Source organism: Sylvia atricapilla, chromosome 5 (assembly GCF_009819655.1).
Source record: "Sylvia atricapilla isolate bSylAtr1 chromosome 5, bSylAtr1.pri, whole genome shotgun sequence".
Lineage (NCBI taxonomy): Eukaryota > Metazoa > Chordata > Aves > Passeriformes > Sylviidae > Sylvia > Sylvia atricapilla.
Genome location: NC_089144.1, coordinates 46,809,666 through 46,826,282, shown reverse-complemented (window position 1 = coordinate 46,826,282; position 16,617 = coordinate 46,809,666). Strand labels below are relative to the sequence as shown.

The window sequence follows — 16,617 nt, the reverse complement described above, 5'->3', positions numbered from 1 at the left end:
TCTGTGTGAGTCAGTCTGGGGTCTTCCAGCTGAGTCCTCATCTCCTGCTGTGTCTCTGAGTGTCCGGTCCTCTGGCTGGTGCCCCACATCCCTCGTGCCCTTTATTTTGCAAAAGGTGGGCAGTTCACAAGTTCACAGGCTCTTGCCTGCAGCTCCTGCCATGCAGAACTCAGTCTGGAGCTGCACACTGAGCTACCTGCCCTGAAGGTATTCTTTAAGGATATTTTACTAAAATAATTTATTTGAAATGATGCTGAAATCAACTGAGAAAGTAGACATTATAAGTGTCACTATGCATTGTCCAAAACATAACCTTCTCTACTCTTGTGCAGGCATTCCTCACTCGAGTAGCCAAGAGTCAGCAAGGTGCATTAGAGCTGTTGCGGTCTGGTGTGATTGTGCGGCTGGCACAGTGCCAAGTGTATGACATGCGACCTGAAACAGACCATCAGGGGTAAGTGTGACTTCCCTGGCTGATGGTAAACCATAATACAGTCTTCCTGAATGCACATCACATCTTTTTATAGCCTCATGATTTTTGAGTGGTGGGTTTGTTCTTTGTATTTATGTTTCTCAGACCTGTCAGTTCAGTTTAAAGCTAACGTTCATTGAGAGCAAAATTTCAGATGTGGATGTGAGGTTGTATTTGCATGCTAATTACTTAGACTACACAAATTATTTGATCTTAGATAAAAAATAACAATGTATTATTGTTAGATAATTTATACTAATGTAATGTTTGAAAAACAGTTTACACTGTAAACTTATTTTGGGGGCTTTGCCGTTGGTGAACTGCAGAATTTGTCCTCCACCATAAAGCACTGAGAGAGCAGTTAATTAAATGCTATTTCAGGATGTGTTTTGTTTTTTTTTTTTTTTTAATAAATCACTGTTATATATTGCTTGGCAAGTTTCTTGATGTTTTGCCACATCAGTCATTGTGAGGTGATTGAGAGGAGATCTCAGAGAAGGAAATTCCATATTTAAGGGGGAATTACCTAGGTTGATTTCAAGCCTTGGTCCCTGTTTTAAATTTACAGTTTTTAGTGACACACTGGCAGTTCAAACACTTTGGAAAAATTTAGGATTTAGACAAGGTATACTATTTGAAAGTTCCAATTGGACGTAATAAGATTGTATAAAATCTACAGGACATTTGTGGAGGACTGTATTTAACAGTTGCTTTAGAATTAAGCACAACTCTTCCTAAAATATTTGAGAATACCTAGTTTTGTGTAGTACCAGTGAGCAGGTATTGTATGTCTGCAACAAAATGTAGCATTATACAAAGAAGTAATTTTCCCTGCTTAAGGAAAATGTCTGGCAGCAGCTGTGTATCATAAATGCGTTGCTTTTCCAGTATAAACTCAGTTCAGGCCTAGACCTCTTATTGAAATATCAGTGTTTTTAGGTTCTTGAGTGACTGTAGGCTGACTCTGCCTCACTACTGGACTTCACTCTTCTTGAACTCTTTCTTCTCCCTTTTTAAATCTCTTAAGAATGTATGCAATGAGAGATCCCCCAGTCTTCATTCCTGCTCCAGTGGAACGTTATCGCCAGATTCTTCTTCCAGCTCTTCAGCTGTGCCAAGTAATCCTCACATCCAGCATGGCACAACACTTGCAAACAGCAGGACAGGTAAGTTCCAAAACATGCTTGATGATCACTACTACTGCTCATTCAAAGATATTATATGTCCCTTTGCTCTGATAGTAAATTGGTGGGTTCTCTTTAAATCCCATTCTCACTGGTACATGAAGTCTTTTAAAATTCTTCAGAAGCATTGCTTCCTCTCTGCTCACCATTAGATTTTGAGTCATTCATATTTTCTCTTTTTTTCTTGTGGTGCAGGTTTTGCAGTTCCTAATTTCCCATTCAGATACTATTCAGGCAATCCTGAGGTGTCAAGATGTAAGTGTTGGATCTCTCCAGGAGCTGGCCTCCCTGACAGGAATAATCAGCAAGGCAGCATTGCCTGGTAGGAACTGCAGTTTTGAAGTTTTAACCCCATCTGCATGAATCTCAGGCTTTGTTTTCTGTAAAGAAACAGTAAGACAGAAAAGAATATCCATGACAATCCAGATTTTTTTTTTTTTACATGTAGAGCTCTGGGAAAAATAAAGACATGTTAAAATTTTTTCTTGATGTAGATATGGTGGATTTGCAGTAGACATAGTGCTCTTACCCATATGTATCTGACTTTCCATTTTCTTTTCATCATGCTACCTCTCACACTAAGTACTTTTTGTCTTGGAGATGATTTGCAAATAGAACTGATCCAAGTATCTGTGGTATCTTCAAAAAACAATTTTTATTCAATAAGTTCTGTAACTGAGGAAGTTAAGATAGAAATTTTTTTGCATACCAATTTTTTAATGTCCTCTCTGGTTTTATTTCTTTAAAATCTAAAGTTTCCTGGGGGGAAGCACTGCAGATTAGCATACTGCCATTTCTCTTGGGTAACTTACCTTCACAAAGAGCTAATAATGATTGTGATGTATATAGTGGTTTCTTCTGCATGCTTACCACTTCAGAATAACTTCTCTAATTTGATTTAGTGATTTTCTTTGTTCAGGAGAGATGTCTAACTACAGTAGAAAGGAATGCAGAGCTGTAGGTTAAGCCCAGGTGTTTCTTTGCTTATATACAGAGCTTTGCACGACAGCTGTAATTTCCATGCCAGCCTCCCTTCCTCCTTGCCCCCATTTGACTGCATACCAGAACAGTAAGCTACATGCTCTCATGCATCTTCGGGTAGCTGCATTCATATCTGAATGTTTTGCTCAAAAACTATGCAAAATACAGGTTGAATGTTTGGCTGAAATACTTAAATGTAAATACTTATAAATCTCATTAAAAAACCCCAAACAAACAGTTATTTAATGGCTGAATCTTTTATCAGGAGTGTTAAGTGAGCTGGACATGGATGTTAATGAGGGGACACAGATGGAGCTACAAGGACACATAGGGCGATTTCAGGTAATAAAGTCATATATTTAACCCATGTCCTTTTAGACTGGGCTATCGAGATGTGTTTCTTCCTGATTTTTTACTTTGAATAGTAGCAGTTGGGAAAGAGATGTTTTCCAGCATCAAGAAGAATGTGTGGTAGTTTCAGGGTTTTTTTTGTGGAGTGATGGGGTTTTGGTAGTCTGTGTTTTGGTGTCTCCCCACACTTCCCTTTCCGGTAGAAGAGATAACATTTGGCAATGTCAGGGTTGCATCAGGGACTTTGTTGCATGTCTCCAGCCCAACAGTTTGGTGTATCAGACATGCTAATGGTTCATTTATTTGTTACTGAATTAGTTTCTGTACTCTACTTTTATCAGACTTACCTTCAGATTTTGTTTGTCTGTATAGGTAGAGGTGTTTTAAGTGTGGGAATGGGTAAACCTAAACTGTCATTGATAGTATTCTGTATAATAGTCTGTGAGAGACACAAGAGAAGTTATGCACTTGTGAATTGCACTCATTTCTCATTGGCAATGTTTTAAGCTGTCATTAATTTCTAAATTAAATCAAGGTAGGTTAAAACACTAAAAATTTAAATTTTGTTTACAAAGTGATTAAAGTTTTATCTGCATTGCTTTCTTAATACTTTGTTTTAAGGGACATGTATTGTTTAAGTGAAAAGAATCATGCACTTCATTTGTTGAGATGGTAATTTAAATGTTCATTTCTTATGGCAGCGCCAGTGCTTAGGACTTCTGAGTCGGTTTGGGGGATCAGACAGGCTACGTCAGTTCAAGCTGCAAGATGATAACGCAGCAGGAGACAGAGTGAACAAGAGGGATGAAATTGAGTTGGCCATGCAACAGGTAAGGACACAAGATGCTAGAACCTTCAGTCTCAACATTTTAGCTGCTGTGTGGATTTGTTTAGTTATCATAATTTCATGATAGAGGTAATGGTCTACACTGGTTTTAGTGTGGTGTAGGAGTCCACATCTTATTTAAAGTAACTCTTGAAAATGTATTTACTTACATTTTTATTAGAAACCTTTATTGTTTTGCATACAAACTCTGTGAATTTTGAAGGCTTAAATTGATCAGAAATTTTCAAAATCAAAGCTCTGTATAGTGGGCAATGGCTAACACTCACTTAGAGCCAAAGGGGACTTAAAATTATCCAGAAGTTTTAGCTAGCAGGTTTGGGAAAGAGGCGAAGTTGCTAGTCCTAGACTTGCAGTAGAAGAGAGTCTGATGAGAAAACAGAATCATCACATTCTGGTGAGAAGAGAGGAGCAAAGCATGTTGTTCACTGACATTTGTCCATGTAAAATTTAATGCTCCAAAGCCTGTAGATACTGTAATTGACATGCTGTGGTTTTTTGTTTTTTTTTTTTTTTTTTTTCCTTTGTTGGCAGATCTGTGCAAATGTGATGGAATACTGTGAGTCACTGATGTTACAAAGCGGCCCTAGTTTCCAGCACACTGTCTGTCTGTTTACTCCCAGCCTGTCAGAGTCAACCAACCGAGATGGGCCTCGGCAGGGTGAGGTTTTTGACTTGCTGTTTTATGAGCCTGAACAGTGTGACATTTGGGCTACTAGAAAATAATGAACCAGAGGCTGTAATTTCACATACTGTTTAAGTCACTTTGTGCCAATACTGTAGATGCTCACTCTCTCATTCTAGAATCCATGTTTGTTCAACTTTGCAGTAAGCCAAATCACTAATCCTAGTTAAAACAAACAAATGTTTTTTTCATTCACAGCCTCAGAAATATATGTCAGTAAAGAAATGTGTGTATGTAAATAAATAGGACAAGACAGGGCAAGGTCAAGATTTCTTTTTTTTTAAGCATCTGTGCTGGATTACATTATTTTAAACTAGTACCTCGTTTATGACATGTAAGATGTATTTTGATGCTGATTGGAACTCTATTATAACACATGGCAGGAGTTTACAGTGTGTTATTCTGCAGTTGAATAAATTATGTAAATAGGCTAAAATATGTAAATAGTAAGTCTTCTAGTTACATTTCACATGTTGTACTCAGTACTGCACTAGGCTGACTGCCTTTTAGTACTGCAGTCACCGAACTTTTTGCCTAGACCTACATTTGTTACTTCTGACACAAGTGCAAGCGACACTTTCCAGTGCTTTCCTGTCTTTTACTAGGTTATTAACAGAGAACATAGCTTATTGATTTCTTGGGGGTTTCTTATCTTCAACATCTTGTCTAGATACACAAGCACCAGTGGTCCCATATTGGCACTTGCCTGGCCTGGGCATTATTGTTTACCTGCTGAAACAGAGCACTAGTGATTTCTTCAGTTACTATGACAGCCATCGTCAGAGTGTTAACAAACTGCAAAATGTGGAGCAACTGCCACCAGATGAAATAAAAGAGGTAATTGTTCTTTGACTCCGTAGTTTCTGTATTGTAGTAACTGGGACGCAGCTGTAACAAAGGCTCCAAAGCATGTTTGATAAGCAAGTAGTTCCACTTCTTGTGCCTATTCTTTTCTACTGTTGGTGAAGGGGGCGATCTAAAACTTTAGGGAAAATATTTGGCTTAACTTTGTAAAAGTTGTGATTTTTATTATAGTTGCTTGGAGAAGGGTTTCATTTTTCCATTTTTTGGTCAGCAAGGTTATGCAAATTCAAAATAGAAAGCAAGGTTTTAAAGATATAGTAGCTTACAAGAAAGTTCTAGATATTAATAAGTAATCTTATTTGCTTGTTTTTCTTGATTTTTTATGATTTGCTACAGTCTTTGTTTTTTCTCTTCCCATCACAGTTGTGTCAGTCAGTTATGCCAGCTGGGGTTGACAAGATTTCCACTTCCCAAAAATACGTATTGGCAAGGCGGCGCCTGGTGAAACTAATAAATAACCGAGCCAAGTTGCTCTCCCTCTGCTCCTGTATCCTTCTAAACTTGAAATGACCCTCAAGGTGATGATCCATAAAAGCAAAGAGATAGAAACAGGGTTTTTTTTAACCTGGATTTCTGACCACTTTGAACAAAAATGTTCTGCAAAAAATAAATTTGAAATATTGACAATTAACTTACAAGGGTATTACTCTGCTACTGCCAGAATATAAGGATTTTCAAGTTGGTAATTCCCATTTTTAAACCCAGCTAGGACTTTTTGCAACATGCTAATAAAAGAATTGTTACAGCCCAGCTCCAATTTTAGTGTTCAGACCCCATAAACATTCACACATTTCCAAGTGTGGTGGAAGAAATACTTCAAAAAATAATTTTGATATGACTGTCATAATAGGAGTTTATAGTCTTACGGCCAGTCTTGCATAAACCTAAATCTCATGAACACCAGTAATTCTATGGAAACAGCCAGTCATTCACAAAAGAATTGTCTTCAACAGACCATAATTTCCCCTGCAACTTCCCTTGGGACAGATGTGCTCTTGCACACTTCACTGTTTTCACCTAAGATGTTACGACTATCCCCAGCTTTCTAACCTCAGCTTTAATTTACTGTGTGCAGCTGAGGTACCTTTACAAACCACATGAGCGCTCCATACTCTGCTCTCCTCCGGAAGGCTGGATTGAGGCTCTGCAGGGTGATGAGGACAGTGAGTGTGAGTGATCCGTCATTGGGCTGTGGCGGCGGAGGAGGTGACAGGTGGTTGAGCTGACATCTTCAGTTTCCAAGTGTGTAAATATGCTCATACAGTAAATGTACAATCCAAAGACAACCAAATTGGAGTCCTTCACTGAGATGTATCTGCAGATATCATAGAAATATGTCTCTTCATTCTTTGGCGCCATCTGGAACACTACCTACTGCACTGCACACCCACTGACTCCCAAGACCCACTGCTGTTCTCTAGGATGTCATTTAAGAAAGGAAAGCTGCAAGGTAAAATTTCTCAAACATCAGAATGCCTTTGAATAACTTCTGATGGTTAGCTTTAAAACTGATTTCCTACTATTAATATCTTGCCTTTTATATTTAATAAAAGAGATTTTATTTGGATTTGGCATACCTTGGGATATTGCATTGGAGAATTGGCACCAACTGATATTGTTTACTCATAGACTTCTGGGTTTTGTGTATTACACATAACCTCCAAAGGAAAGTAAAAGTAACTATGTTTTGATTTCTGCTCTTCAAACTAACTGAAGTTCAGCTAATACAATCAGGTAAATGATCTGAAACAGTTTATAGGAAAATATTTCAATATCATCTAAGATGAAATTAAGAAATAAAGTTAATATTGGTGGTTTTAAAAGTATTTTAGCCACCACTGATTCACCAGAGGATTTTAAATTTGTTGAATTTTGTCTTTTAAAAGAAGAAAGAAATGGAAGGAAATCAGGTAGAGTGGATTTGTGGAAGAATCTTTTGCTTCAAGTGCCACGTTGTGTGATCCAAATTATTTATGACTCATTCTTTATGTATTTTCTCTAAATAATTTAAGTTAAAAAATAGTGTAATTTCTAATGTGTAAGTTTATTTTTAGATCAAATTGCAACACTGTTTAAATTTGTTATATGACTTGATACAGAGAGAGGGTGGAGCAGCCAACATAACTTTAACATTTTGTTTTCTATTGCCAGATTTCTTTGGTTCAGAGCCAAGCTTGGATTTCGGTAGTAGACTGAATCGAGTGAGCCAGCACGATATAGACCAGGTGAGATGTGACAGTCTGCTGCAGGGTACAGAATGCTCCTGGCTACCATGCAGCTATTGGGAGCAGTCTGGCTGTTGTTTTCCCACTTCTGAACAACCTGCACTAACACCAACAGCCCAGAATTTAACTCAGGATTAGTGAAGCATTACAAATTTGTTTTGGAAAATACTGGGAAATAGATGGCACTTTGGCTGCTGTGCACATATCTTTGAATCTTAATATGAAGAGTTAAGTAAAAAATGAGCTATACTTACAAAATAGAGTAATTCTTTTTCTCTTACCAACCAGTCAAATGGGGTTTTTAATAAGAGCTTTCAAAAAACACCAGATATCCTTGCAGTATGAGGGCGGGTTTCTCAATTTTCTGTGATCCAACTGTTCACTACACAACTGGTCAGCTTCAACTAGGCTATAGAGAAATGAAGTCAAAAGGGTAACAGGAACTGAGGAGACTATAAAATGTGAATGGTAGAAGTAATTTTTACTTACATAGAAATTAAATAGTTTGTGTAAATTTGATGCAGAAGTCGCAGGAAAAAAAAATTATTACTAAATCCCACTGACATTTCTATGTGCAGAAAAAACCCCTGTTCTTCAAAACTGTAGTCTCAAGTACTGTTGTAAGATCTAGAATTGTAAGAAAAGTTACTCTGTGTTTTATGATGAGACATATGTAATTTATTTTGTTTGTTCAAAAATAAAATTTACAGTATCATCTTGGTAAAATACTTAAAATGTAGTTAATTGAGTGACTCTTTACATATGCATTAATGAAAAAATGGTGTTGGTGCACATGGACTCTTTAAAGAGTCCTTAAAGGACTAGGAAAATTTTAACTGGAAAATGTTTGTATGACTCTGAATGAAGAAGCTATATTATAACCAATAATTCCTAAAACTGAGTAAGTAGTACTTATTAGAGAAGTCATAAAAACCCATTCTTTGGAAAGCAGGTCAGAGAATAAATCATAGTGAAGGGGTTGACACAGGCAGTGGATGATAAGCTGGTATTTCGGGAAGAAAAGATTTTCTATTGATGACTGCATCAAATCTCTTTTTTTTTAGCTTCAGATTGAAGCCACAAACAGCTTTGGTGAATCTCTGCAGAAGAAGCTCCTGGACATCGAAGGTTTATATTCCAAGGTTCGCTCACGGTACACCTTTATCCAAGCTCTCGTTAGACGTATCCGTGGTCTCCTAAGGATATCAAGGACCTAAAAGACACTTGGTACATGCTTCTTGCCCAGTGAAGCAGTGTACTAGGGCAGGCCTTCTGGCTCATTGCATTTTATAGATCAAACATTTTCTAAATACTATCAAAATTATTTTGTTACTTTTTTTTATCCCTGTGGATGAGTTTTGTGTATTCTTTCCTACTGCTCCCAACTTGACATAAAAAATAAAGAATTGTTTTCAACTGATTTATGAATAATGTAAAATTTCAAGCAAGAAAGAATTCTAATGGAGGACTAATCAAGGAAACTAGGGAAGTTATGCAGCTGTGATGATACTACATTTGTAGATGCTTTCAGAGAAAACGTCTTTGTCTGTGTTGTTCCTATTTCACACACAGATTTAATGAAACCATGGAGTTTACACTGCATCACTTGCAGACTGATTACTGTGGTGTGGGTTTTATATTCGTTTTGCACTGTGAACTGCTAATTTCTGCTTCCCCTCAGCCTTCCTTTTTCAGCTGAAAGAAGTACAAGCTGCTTCTCCTTGAACAAGTTTAAATGAGAAAAGTGATAAAAGTCATGGAAGGTAACTGCTATAGGTTTGGTTCTTATAGCTGGAGGAGTAAAGGTTTCTGTGCTTTTCTTGCTGCAATACAATTGTAAGGACAGAATAAAGTGCATGGGGAAGAAGCCAGTAATCGTGAATGGTAGGTTGGTTCTGTAGTTAGATTGTTTTCCTATGAGACATTCATATATCATTGTACCTTCTATAAAAAAGCTATTAAAAAAGCATGATCATTGATCATTGATATGAGCTCTGTTGCACTTCTCTCTTAGCTTAGTCTGAGCTTATGGCCCAGTTCATGTGTGCCTTGTACATTGTTTCCTTTGAGTTTTTGTTACATAATAGTTCACATGTTTTATGATTTTTAAATTTACTTATCTGCACACCCTAATTACATGGATGACATAATTTTTCCGCAGGGACGCTGACAGTGCTGGCTCTCGGGTGAGGCCTGTTAGCTAATCAGCAGTTTGGTGTCAGTGTTTTACACAGCTGGACTTTGACTGTTGACTTCCACCAGGGTTTTTCTTGTTTCTCCGCCACTCGGAGAAAAGCCCTACTCCACGCAGTGTGCTGGCTCCGGGGAGTCCCCGGCCCTCGGGAAAGCATGCCGTGTTTCCGGGCTGTGCCCTCGGGGCGGCCCCAGGCCGGTGACGCCGCCGGGCCCCGCCCGCCGCGCGCTCCCGCCGCCGCAGATTCGTCACCCGGGGCCGCGGGTTTTATTCCACAACCCTTTTTCCCCGCACTGCTTCCCGCCCGGACGTGTTCGGGGAGGGCGCGGGGAGGGTCCCGCTCTCTGCCCGCTCCCTCCGTGCCGGGGGCGCTGCCGGCCCCCGTGTGTCGAAACGGCGGCGGGCGCGGAGCGCTTTATTTACTCGCCGCGGCGTTCGACGTGGAGCCGGGCGGCGGCGGCAGGGCCAGCGCGGCGAGGGCAGCGGAGCGGGGCGGGCCGGAGCGCCGGCAGAGCGGCTCGACATGGGTGAGGAGCGGGCGGGAAGCTGCCGCCCGAGGGGACCCGTCCATCGCGACCCTTCCTGGCGGCCGTGGAGGCGGGGAGGGCGGGACGGGTCGGTGTTGAGCCGTCCCGCGGGGAGGGACGGTCTCCTGCCCGCTGGCGGAGGGAGGCCGAGGCTGAGGGCCGCTCGGGGGCATTGCCCACCCGCCCTCAGGCCAGGCCCTGCCCGCGGGCCGCTTCCCGGGACGCCGCCGCTGGAGCGCCCGGAGGCCGCGTTGGAGCTGCCTTGCGATGGCGAATCGTCCGAGCAGCGGCAGGAGGGTGTGTTCGGTCACATCCTCAGGCTTCTGTACTCCTGACACCTGGCAGAATTAAACTCTGAATCACGTCTGCAATGGGCTGCTGATAAGGAGAGGAGGTCTTGCAGACTAGTAAATGAAGTAGAGGGAATATTAAAGAGAGGCCCTGAATCTGAGGGTTGAGTGATTGAGGTGAACCTGTCGTATTGCAGATGGTATTCGAGCAGTGTTTTAATGTGGGAAAAGCATACACAATAGCATATAAGAAGAGGGAATGAGAGGTGTCTGGCGGCAAGCAAAGTTACTGACTGAAAGAATTTTTAAATCTTAGGCCTCCATGCAACCAGTGGCAACTTCTCCTTTTGATGCTTCTATTGAAATACCTTTTTCCAGCTCATTTCTCTTAAGGTTATTTGCCTTGGCTGGCATTAAGAAGTGCCATGAGCAGCACTATGCGGACTGGCAACTGTTGGTCCCTTATACCTTCTCCTTGTTTTCCAGGTCTGTGGCATGTGTGGCTTCCCTGATGGGCTGGGCTTAGATGAAATGAAAGCAGCCTGTTACCAGTCTGAGTTCCTTCTGAAGTATAAGCTTGTTGCTCCCTCCTTTCCCTTGAAAGGCAGATGCCTAGACAGGCAAACATAGGAAATAATTTTTATCAAAACATCTTTCAGTAAGATTTTGGTTGCAAATCTTTAATTTGTCTGTGATATATTTATCAGTGTTGTCAGTGATTCTGGCTTGTTGGATGTTTCATTACCTTTTGCAGGCTTTAAGTGTATGTACAAAGTTGTGATTTAACATTAGATACGTTCGTTATAAAAATTTTTGGTAAAGCGTAATTGTTACTGGCTTAGATAATTAGTATTCTTTCTGTGATTAAAAATCGAGTATGCATAAATCAGATATTAGCCTGGCCACAAGTACTCTTGCATGGATTTAGGGAACAAATGAGATGCTGGGTTTTGAAAAAAAGAGTGAGAAGGACATTTAAAATCAGCTCCTAGACTTCTCTGTAGCATTAATGTACTTGATTTGGTGCAGCTTTGCTGTTTATAATGAACTGATCTAACGTGTATCTACTGATTTATACCTAATTTTAAGAAAAAAAGAAGTGGGTGATCCTGTGGAATACCATAAACATCCTCTGATGCTGAATTCTTTCAGGCTTCTTTTGGTTCTTGCATAGTATCTGGCACTGAAAAGGTAGAGTCCGATACAAGCCAAAAGGAAGATGATGCAGATTTTGGCAAATGAGAGAAAAGGAAAAAATAAAATTGTAACTGCAGTGAGAAAGCTCGATGCTGCTGCAATGTGATTTGCTGGAGTGAGCTACCATAAAATCATAAACTGGCAGCATAAATAAGGAGGACATAATGTTGTTGAGCCATCTGGGCAACAACCCGGACTTGTCTTTTTTCACTGGAGAAATGTCTTGTAGGCCAGTAAGAAATGAGGTCAGTCTGTCTACCTTTGCATATCTTCCCCAGAGCTAGCTGACATTGAAATGTCTTTTCTCTTCTGGTCTTTGTAGGGGGCTTTTTCTCCACCATCTTTTCCAGTTTGTTTGGAACTCGAGAGATGAGGATTCTCATCCTGGGGCTGGATGGAGCAGGAAAAACAACTATTCTCTACAGGTTACAAGTTGGAGAGGTTGTTACCACCATTCCAAGTAAGTGATCTGCCCATAGGGAGGATATTTGCCTGTTGCCTGTGATTTGCTTGTAGCTCTGACACATAAACTTTGCCGGCTGAACTTACTACATGCTTCCTTCATAAACAAAAGGACCTTATGTTGTGGGAGCCTTGCACTGTTGTATCTAAGAACTTTTCTTGGATAAAAGTATTAGAAAAGAATATTTTATGCTGCCCTTCAAAGTGCAAAAAGCATTTGACCTGAAGATTGTTAGCATGATTTTGCAGGCTATTTGTCATAGGTCAGCATTAAATAGAGGGTAACTGTGGACTGTATAATTCTTTTGTTTCCAAATATAGCTATTATGTGAATTTTGGAGGTCATTGTTGCTGTGCATAGGATGATGTACCTTTTTTGGGTTTTTTTTACAAGGGTCATATAAACACTTCTGTTTAACATGGAGAAGAAGAAATCAGGTGATTTAACCTAACATTCTGTAGAAAATGTAACAAAACTCAAAGTGATGTTTCAAGGGAGAAGGTGCTTATTTACAAAAATGCAGCTGATTTTACCATTTGTCTTGGCATTCACGCAGCCACACCACCCAGCGTGTGTGCCCAAGCGTTCTGGCCATGACTGCTCTGTGTAACAGGAAGGACAAGGGATGCTTGACTTTTTTAATGTTCCTGTCATGTCTGTTGTGTTTCTTCTGAATCTGACTTGGCTCAGGCTTTTATTACCTTTTAGAAACCAAGTTTGCTGGGCCATAATCTTTTTGCCTGAGCGTTTTGCTTAGTTCAGCCTCCATAAATTTTAAGCAGCCTGTGCCCACTGTTCACTTCCTTGTGCTGTGTTTCTCTGGGCTGGCAGGAAAAGGAATGACATATGTGACACAGCAGCCGTGTTGCCATCTTCCAGACATCGGTATCGAGTCTTCTCCTGAGAAGCTGGTTCTGCTGTGGTTCTTAAGAGTGCAAACCTTGTGTGGACAGGACTCGTTCCTTAGCACTGTCTTGCTGTCAGTTGTGTACTTGGTTATCACGGCAGGCCAGTTCTTTAACCCTTGCTGTTTCTATGGTGATTTCAGACACACTACTATTGATTTTAACAACCTTAGTATTTGTTACCAATCTCTACAATATGTTTACAATGTGGTTTTATTAGTTCAAAAGAAGCATTTCTGAATTAGTTTGAGTCATATTTGTTGGGGTACCTTTTCAAAGAGCATGAACTTCATTATGCAGCTGCTCAGAATTTTCTGAAAATTCTTTAACTGAGTGCTGTGATATTCTTCAGAAAAACAGGAAAATCACCAACAGTGAAATAGTTTTAACTTTGTTTCAGCCATTGGCTTCAATGTTGAGACTGTGACCTACAAGAATCTGAAATTTCAAGTCTGGGACTTAGGAGGACAGACAAGCATAAGGTAATAGATTTCTTAAAGTCAATTAACTTTCTCTAAAAAATGCTGAGTTCTTGGAATTCTCATAGCTGGCACTAATGAAAATTGGTTACGTTTTAAAAAGAGCCCATTCTCAGGAGAGCACTTTAATCTGATGGAGTTCAGTTTGTAAAACCTGTGATGCACTACAAATTGGAAAAAAAAAAAAAAACAGTATTTTCTTTTCTTTCCAATTTTCCTTGAAAAACAGATTTATTAGTGTAGTAGGCTGTTAGTTGAGTAGCATTCTGAGAAAGAGTGGAGGGGGTGATAAAACCCCAAAAAGATACTTCCTAGCTTTGCTTTCTTAAGAATAATGAAGCTGGCTTTAGGTATAGGTGATTTTTTAGCAAGCTTCACAAGTTTTGTAATGAGTCATTAACAGTACCTCTGTATGTTCTTGTGATTCCTTTTTCAGTGCTCAGTAGCAAGCTGCAGCGTAGTTAGCTAGTAAGGAAAGGGCAATTAGTGAGAGTAAAGGTTCCTTCCCTTTTTAGTTTCAGTACAATAATTCTGAAAAGGTGGAATTGTTTTGATTCTTGTTAATTACTTGCCTGTATTAATTAGTAATTTGTTTGGTGATCTTTCTTTGGTGACTGTAATGAAGATGCTTATGTATTTAAACTTTCTTAGCTTTCGTGTCCCTCAGTTATGGACCTGATGTCCTGCAGTCTGATACCCAGATAAATCTGTTCCCAGCAATTCTGTTCTTTTCCTGTTTTCAAGTTGCTTCTTTATTTGCTTTGTGTTGAGTTGGGGTTTTTTGTGTTTTTGTTCTGCCTTGGAGAGTATTTGTACTGTCTGTTCCAGTTTTGTAGCCTGTTGAAAAAATCTTCTTGCCTCCTGAGGCCTTTCACCCCAGAGACAGTTTTTACTTCCTCTGGGTGATCTGTTTTTAAGTAACTAGCTAAAAAGAACTGCTAACATGCAAATGACATGGCTGGAACTTCTCTCTCCTCTGCAGGCCCTACTGGCGGTGTTACTATTCGAACACAGATGCTGTCATTTACGTAGTGGACAGTTGTGATCGAGACAGAATTGGCACTTCCAAATCAGAGCTTGTTGCTATGTTAGAGGTAAGAAAACAAGGATTGTTTTACTGTTGGTATCAGTAAAAAAATTGAGAAATTAAAACTTTTTTTGGAGTAAATATGAAATTGATTCAGTGAACCAAGTGAAGCTCAACTTCACTTGTGAAGAAACTTCAGCCCTCAGCATAGCCTGTTTAGCAGTTTGGAGTGAAAGAGCACTGAATACTCTGCAGGTATTTAATGGGCATGTGTAGCATTATCTGGACAGTTAATTTCATGTAGCCTTGTGGGCATATGAAAATTTACCTGCCTGCCAGGACAGCTGCTCAGTACTGCAATGTGGCAAAATCAAGCCCTGAAGGATTGACAGTAATTAGTATTCTACTATGTTTTGAAGCTGAAGAACAAATGTAGAACAAGGTAATTAATACAGTAAGATGAGTTGAGCAACGCTTCCTTTCTCTCTCCTACCTTGCCCCCTCACAATACCTGCAAGCTCATTTAATCTGCCTTGTTAAATCCAACTACCAGCTTGTTTCGTAACTTGGGCCAGCCATGTTTTGAAGCTGCTCCTATAGAGTATCATACTGGAATTGAAAATAAGCACCATTCTTTCACTGAAGAATTTTTTACAGAACAGAATTTGGCAAACAAAATAATTGAGAGCTGCTGAAGTTCTTTTTTGTGATATAGGTTTTCTGTCCTTAAGTAAATTCCATAGAAGTCTCTGCAACAACTTCCACAATTTCCCCCTTTTTTAGGAAGAAGAGCTGAAGAAAGCCATTTTGGTGGTGTTTGCAAATAAACAGGACATGGAACAGGCCATGACTCCCACAGAAATGGCAAATGCCCTTGGCTTACCAGCTTTGAAGGACCGAAAATGGCAGATATTCAAAACCTCTGCAACTAAAGGCACAGGGCTTGATGAAGCAATGGAATGGTGAGTACCAGTCTAGTTATGCTTCATTCATATGCTTAATTTTACACATTTGGAAGGATTTTTTATAAGACTAGGTTTGTGGATAGTCTGATATAAAAGAGTCCACATTAGAAGAATGACTGGTTTTCTGTTGGAAGTATTTCAGCAGAATTAAAATGACTTTTCAGTAAACTTACTTAACTTTTTTCCTAGGTTGGTGGAGGCCTTGAAGAGCAGGCAGTGATACAAAACTGACAAGTGCAAGGAAGCATCAGCTATAGCCAGCATCCTCCTTTCTTCAGTTAAGTATTTTCAGGCCACAGATACTTGTAAATAGGACAGATTTGAATTTGACTTCTGTAATGTGGATGCCTCTCTTCAGCTGTAAAACTGAAATAAGTGAATGTGTACATTATGATACTCCATTTCTTTGTTAAGAATGTACTTACGTTAATTTGTATGAAAGTCTTACTGGCTGAGAAAGTTGGTGGTTTTTTTGTCATCCCCCCTTCCTTTGGTGATTTTGGTGGCCAGCATATTGGTGTAGATAGAACACTAATAAAATCTGGAACTGTCAGCTATACCCAGGGGTGTGTTGCTTGCTAGAGGCCGCTTGCTTGCTGCTTGCTTTATAGAAACAAGTCCAGGTGCTGCCAGTTCCAGCAGCCACACAGCTGAACACCTGCAGAGGTTCTCTTAAGCTGGTATTGTTCTACTTTGTAACCCTTAGTGCAGACAGACTGTTACAACGAAGTACAGCAAGACAGCACAAGAAGTGCACCTCTGGATGCCAACATGGCATTCAGTAGGTGTCTGAAAAGAAGAATCAGTGTCTTCAGCACACACTACTGCCCTGATGTGCTAGGGCAGTAACTTGAATTTAACTTCCACCTTCATGAGCTGTTGTTCCTGCACTCTTACCTTAGCCAGAAGTGACAAGCAAGTACCTCAGTATAGCTGCAGAAACTGAAGGCCAAATCAAAGTCAG

General features: G+C 39.9%; 2 protein-coding genes across 3 annotated transcripts in view; both read left to right on the top strand.

Annotated features, from left to right (window-relative positions):
* Window positions 1-9,026, top strand: part of NUP205 (nucleoporin 205) — a 45,281-nt gene extending 36,255 nt beyond the window's left edge. Inside the window, exons 33-43 of the mRNA XM_066319371.1 lie at window positions 333-454; window positions 1,500-1,638; window positions 1,852-1,978; window positions 2,903-2,979; window positions 3,690-3,818; window positions 4,367-4,493; window positions 5,188-5,354; window positions 5,745-5,868; window positions 6,703-6,831; window positions 7,533-7,606; window positions 8,671-9,026. Coding sequence (XP_066175468.1) covers window positions 333-454; window positions 1,500-1,638; window positions 1,852-1,978; window positions 2,903-2,979; window positions 3,690-3,818; window positions 4,367-4,493; window positions 5,188-5,354; window positions 5,745-5,868; window positions 6,703-6,831; window positions 7,533-7,606; window positions 8,671-8,823 — 1,368 coding nt within the window. The 3' untranslated portion in view covers window positions 8,824-9,026. The remainder of the gene's footprint in view (window positions 1-332; window positions 455-1,499; window positions 1,639-1,851; window positions 1,979-2,902; window positions 2,980-3,689; window positions 3,819-4,366; window positions 4,494-5,187; window positions 5,355-5,744; window positions 5,869-6,702; window positions 6,832-7,532; window positions 7,607-8,670) is intronic.
* Window positions 9,027-10,200: 1,174 nt separating this feature from the next.
* Window positions 10,201-16,212, top strand: ARL1 (ADP ribosylation factor like GTPase 1). Of its 2 annotated transcripts, XM_066319368.1 has the most exons (7): window positions 10,205-10,327; window positions 10,934-11,103; window positions 12,137-12,274; window positions 13,566-13,664; window positions 14,644-14,755; window positions 15,472-15,650; window positions 15,843-16,212. In XM_066319368.1, exons 2-7 carry the CDS (start codon window positions 10,940-10,942, stop codon window positions 15,871-15,873), a joined length of 723 nt encoding a protein of 240 aa, XP_066175465.1. In that variant the 5' UTR covers window positions 10,205-10,327; window positions 10,934-10,939; the 3' UTR covers window positions 15,874-16,212. The 2 variants fall into 2 exon arrangements, with proteins under 2 accessions (XP_066175466.1, XP_066175465.1); XM_066319369.1 differs by lacking the exon at window positions 10,934-11,103 and having other exon boundaries at window positions 10,201-10,327; window positions 13,583-13,664.
* The last annotated feature ends 405 nt before the right edge of the window (window positions 16,213-16,617 follow it).

What these genes read in the sequence shown, in the direction of transcription:
- ARL1 (XM_066319368.1), top strand. Translation starts at nt 10,940, where the DNA reads ATGCAACCAGTGGCAACTTCTCCTTTTGATGCTTCTATTGAAATACCT. An exon ending in GGTTGTTACCACCATTCCAA is followed by an intron (nt 12,275 to 13,565) that starts GTAAGTGATCTG and finishes ACAGTGAAATAG; the next exon opens with TTTTAACTTTGTTTCAGCCA. An exon ending in CTTGATGAAGCAATGGAATG is followed by an intron (nt 15,651 to 15,842) that starts GTGAGTACCAGT and finishes CTTTTTTCCTAG; the next exon opens with GTTGGTGGAGGCCTTGAAGA.